Source organism: Lynx rufus, unplaced genomic scaffold (assembly GCF_022079265.1).
Source record: "Lynx rufus isolate CCGP_SWC_20201006 ecotype Redwood Valley unplaced genomic scaffold, mLynRuf1.p SCAF_17, whole genome shotgun sequence".
Classification (NCBI taxonomy): Eukaryota; Metazoa; Chordata; class Mammalia; order Carnivora; family Felidae; genus Lynx; species Lynx rufus.
Window position 1 is genome coordinate 254,803 of NW_025814831.1, and position 2,983 is coordinate 257,785.

Sequence of the window (2,983 nt, forward strand, 5' to 3'; positions counted from 1 at the left end):
AAAAACATACTATATGAAAAAAAATAACAAAATCACACAATTGAAAATGGCACAAAATGGAGCACCTGTGTGGCTTAATCCGTTAAGTGCCTACTGTTCATTTTGGCTCAGGTCATGATATCATGGTTCCTGAGTTTAATTCTGAGGCAGGATCTGCAATGATTGTGCAGAGCCTGCTTGGGATTCTCTGTCCCCTTCTCTCTCTCTCCTCTCTGTCACACAAAAATAAACACATATTAAAATTATATGGCACAAAATAAAGTATTTACGATTAAATTTCACTAAAGGGTAAAGTAGCATACCAAACATGATGTGCTGGGAGAAAGACATGTAAATGGAAAACACAGTTGAAAACATAACTGTGTTCACAGATTAGAATTATTTGTATTGTCACAGCGCCTTCTGCAAGAAGTGATCTAGAAGTGCCTCTCAAACAGTGGTTTCAAATTTGAAACAAATTGAAGTCTGGAGTTTGATATATAGTCAGAGCACATGCAAATGGGGCGCTCTCTGTGCTGATAAAACCAGCCCAGCACCGACCCTGCAGGTGGGAGAGGAGCCCCAGCCCCAGAAGTCCCAGGTGTTCCAATTCTGTGATCAGAACAGAACACAGAAATCTCACCATGGAGTTTGTGCTGGGCTGGGTTTTCCTGGTTGCTCTTTTAAAAGGTAATTCATGGTGAATGAGAGACACTGAGTATGTGAGTGGATATGAGTGAGAACCGGTGGATTTGTGACAGTTTCCTGACCAAGATGTCTTGTGTCTGTAGGTGTCCAGTGTGACGTGCAGCTGGTGGAGTCTGGGGGAGACCTGGTGAAGCCTGGGGGGTCCCTGAGACTCACCTGTGTAGCCTCTGGATTCACCTTCAGTAGCTATGAAATGAACTGGGTCCGCCAGGCTCCAGGGAAGGGGCTGCAGTGGGTCGCATATATTAGTAGTAGTGGAGGTAGCACATACTACGCAGACTCCGTGAAGGGCCGATTCACCATCTCCAGAGACAACTCCAAGAACACGCTGTATCTGCAGATGAACAACCTGAAGACCGAGGACACGGCCACATATTACTGTGCAAGAGACACAGTGAGGGGTCGTCACTGGGAGCCCAGACACAAACCTCCCTGCAGGAGGGGATCAGCACCGCCAGGGGGCGAACACTGTGCACAATTTTGCTTTGTGTTCCCAGGCTCAGGTGCAGATGGAGGTTACAGGAAGGTTTTCTTTCAGGGTCTTGGGCTTCCTCTCCACACAGCAGTTTCCCCAGGGAGCCTCCCTGGTTATGATTCTGTGTTTACCTATTAATTCTCTGAGTTAGCAACTGTGTTGTCATAGGGAAACTAGACTAACATGCACAAAGACACAGTTGTTTGCATTGCTTACTCCTGTCCCTCAATATGAGTGAATTGCAGATTTACTGAGGCACAAAAGCTGAACCTTTACAGGAGTCTCAGATACACTCCCTGTGCAGACAGGACCACAGGATCCCACAACTCCCCATTATCTTCACCGAGCCCTTGTCCCAATCAAACAATGTGATACTTCCCTCCTGGTATTTGCTACTCAGGACTTTAAATGAGCTACAGCTTTATTCAATTCCTCTCAACAAGAGATAAATCATCTCCATGTATTAGTCTAGATTCTCCTGAGGAACAGAACCCAAAGCACATTGGTTCCCATGACAAAATATGTTGAGAAGTCCCATGATCTACTGTCACAAGCTGGAGACCCAGGAAAATGAGTGGTGTAATTCTCATCTGATTCTGAGCTAGTGTCTAGTCTCAGAACATGGAGACCTAATGATATAACTCTCAGAGAAAGGGCCAGAGGGAACCACTCTTCCAGTTCAAACAAGCACATGGGAAGTAAAAATGAGGGGATTCTTCCTCCCTCTGTATCAGATTTCATTCAGAACCTTAATGGAATGGGTGATGTCCAGGCAGACAGAAACCATGGATGGAAATCCCAATCTCTTCTGGAAACACATCACAGAAATCCACAGAAACAGTGGTTAATCTGTGTACCCATGACGCAGTCAAGATGACACATAAAGGTAATCATGACAATTTAACCTCCTGTAAATGTGGAGTTCAAAGACTAAAGATTTAGAAGTCCATGCCATCACTGGGGTGGAGCCTGGTGGGCATGGCAGTGCTCCTGTGAAGAAGGAGGACAGAGGCCCATGGGGGCACTGCTGTCTGAGGATCCCCTTGGTCGCATGGGGAGAGACAGTCTCCTTCTTGGAGTGCATTTGGGAGAGGGGGCATTGCCTCTCATGGGACACAAGAGCTGACAGGCACCATTGCACTGCCCTGGTCATTAGTGTTGGAGCCCCTGCTGAGAGCAGATAACTCTATGCTGCCTTCTTGTTGCTCCTCACCATGAACTCCAAGCCCCTAGTGTTCATGCAACTGCCCTTGTGGGATAACCAGCTCCAGCCACAGCACAGCAAAACCCTCTCCCAGAGGATCAGTGGGGTCCCTGTATATTGAGTTCATACAATTTGGAGTTTTCAAACCAGCTAGAGCTCCTGAGATAAAACATAAGAGCTCTGTGCCACCAGGTGGGCCAATGGCTTGGACACAGACAGGGTGAAGGCAGGGTTCTGACTGGGACCCACGAGTACAGATTGTTCTCTCTGTGTGATGGCTTCCTGAACAGGGGCGGCTGGGAACTCCAACTGCAGGGACTAGAGGGGGAGTTGATGCCAATATTTCCTCCCACCAATCATCATGGACAGAGGTCAGTGAGCAGCACAGCACACCCCAGTAGAAGCTGAGCCACTGACACCAAGATCCACCCTCCCTTGCCTTCCTCAGATGGTTCATTACTAGGGAAAGAGTGCCTGGAAACCAGACCAGCACCGTGCCCCTCCCTCCAAAGACCACCATATACCCCCACAGGCACCAAGTCTACTGACCATATAGTGAGGCAAAGCTTCACCTCTAGGGGAGATAGGAATTAGCCTCTTTTAACAGGTGGAACAAA

General features: G+C 47.6%; 1 gene segment (V, D, J or C); it reads left to right on the forward strand.

Moving 5' to 3' along the window:
- The first annotated feature begins 563 nt into the window (after window positions 1-563).
- Window positions 564-2,767, forward strand: LOC124512368 (immunoglobulin heavy variable 3-23-like). The segment is given in 3 exon segments: window positions 564-669; window positions 771-1,081; window positions 2,657-2,767. Coding segments are annotated over 3 exon segments (468 nt in total).
- Window positions 2,768-2,983: the final 216 nt, after the last annotated feature.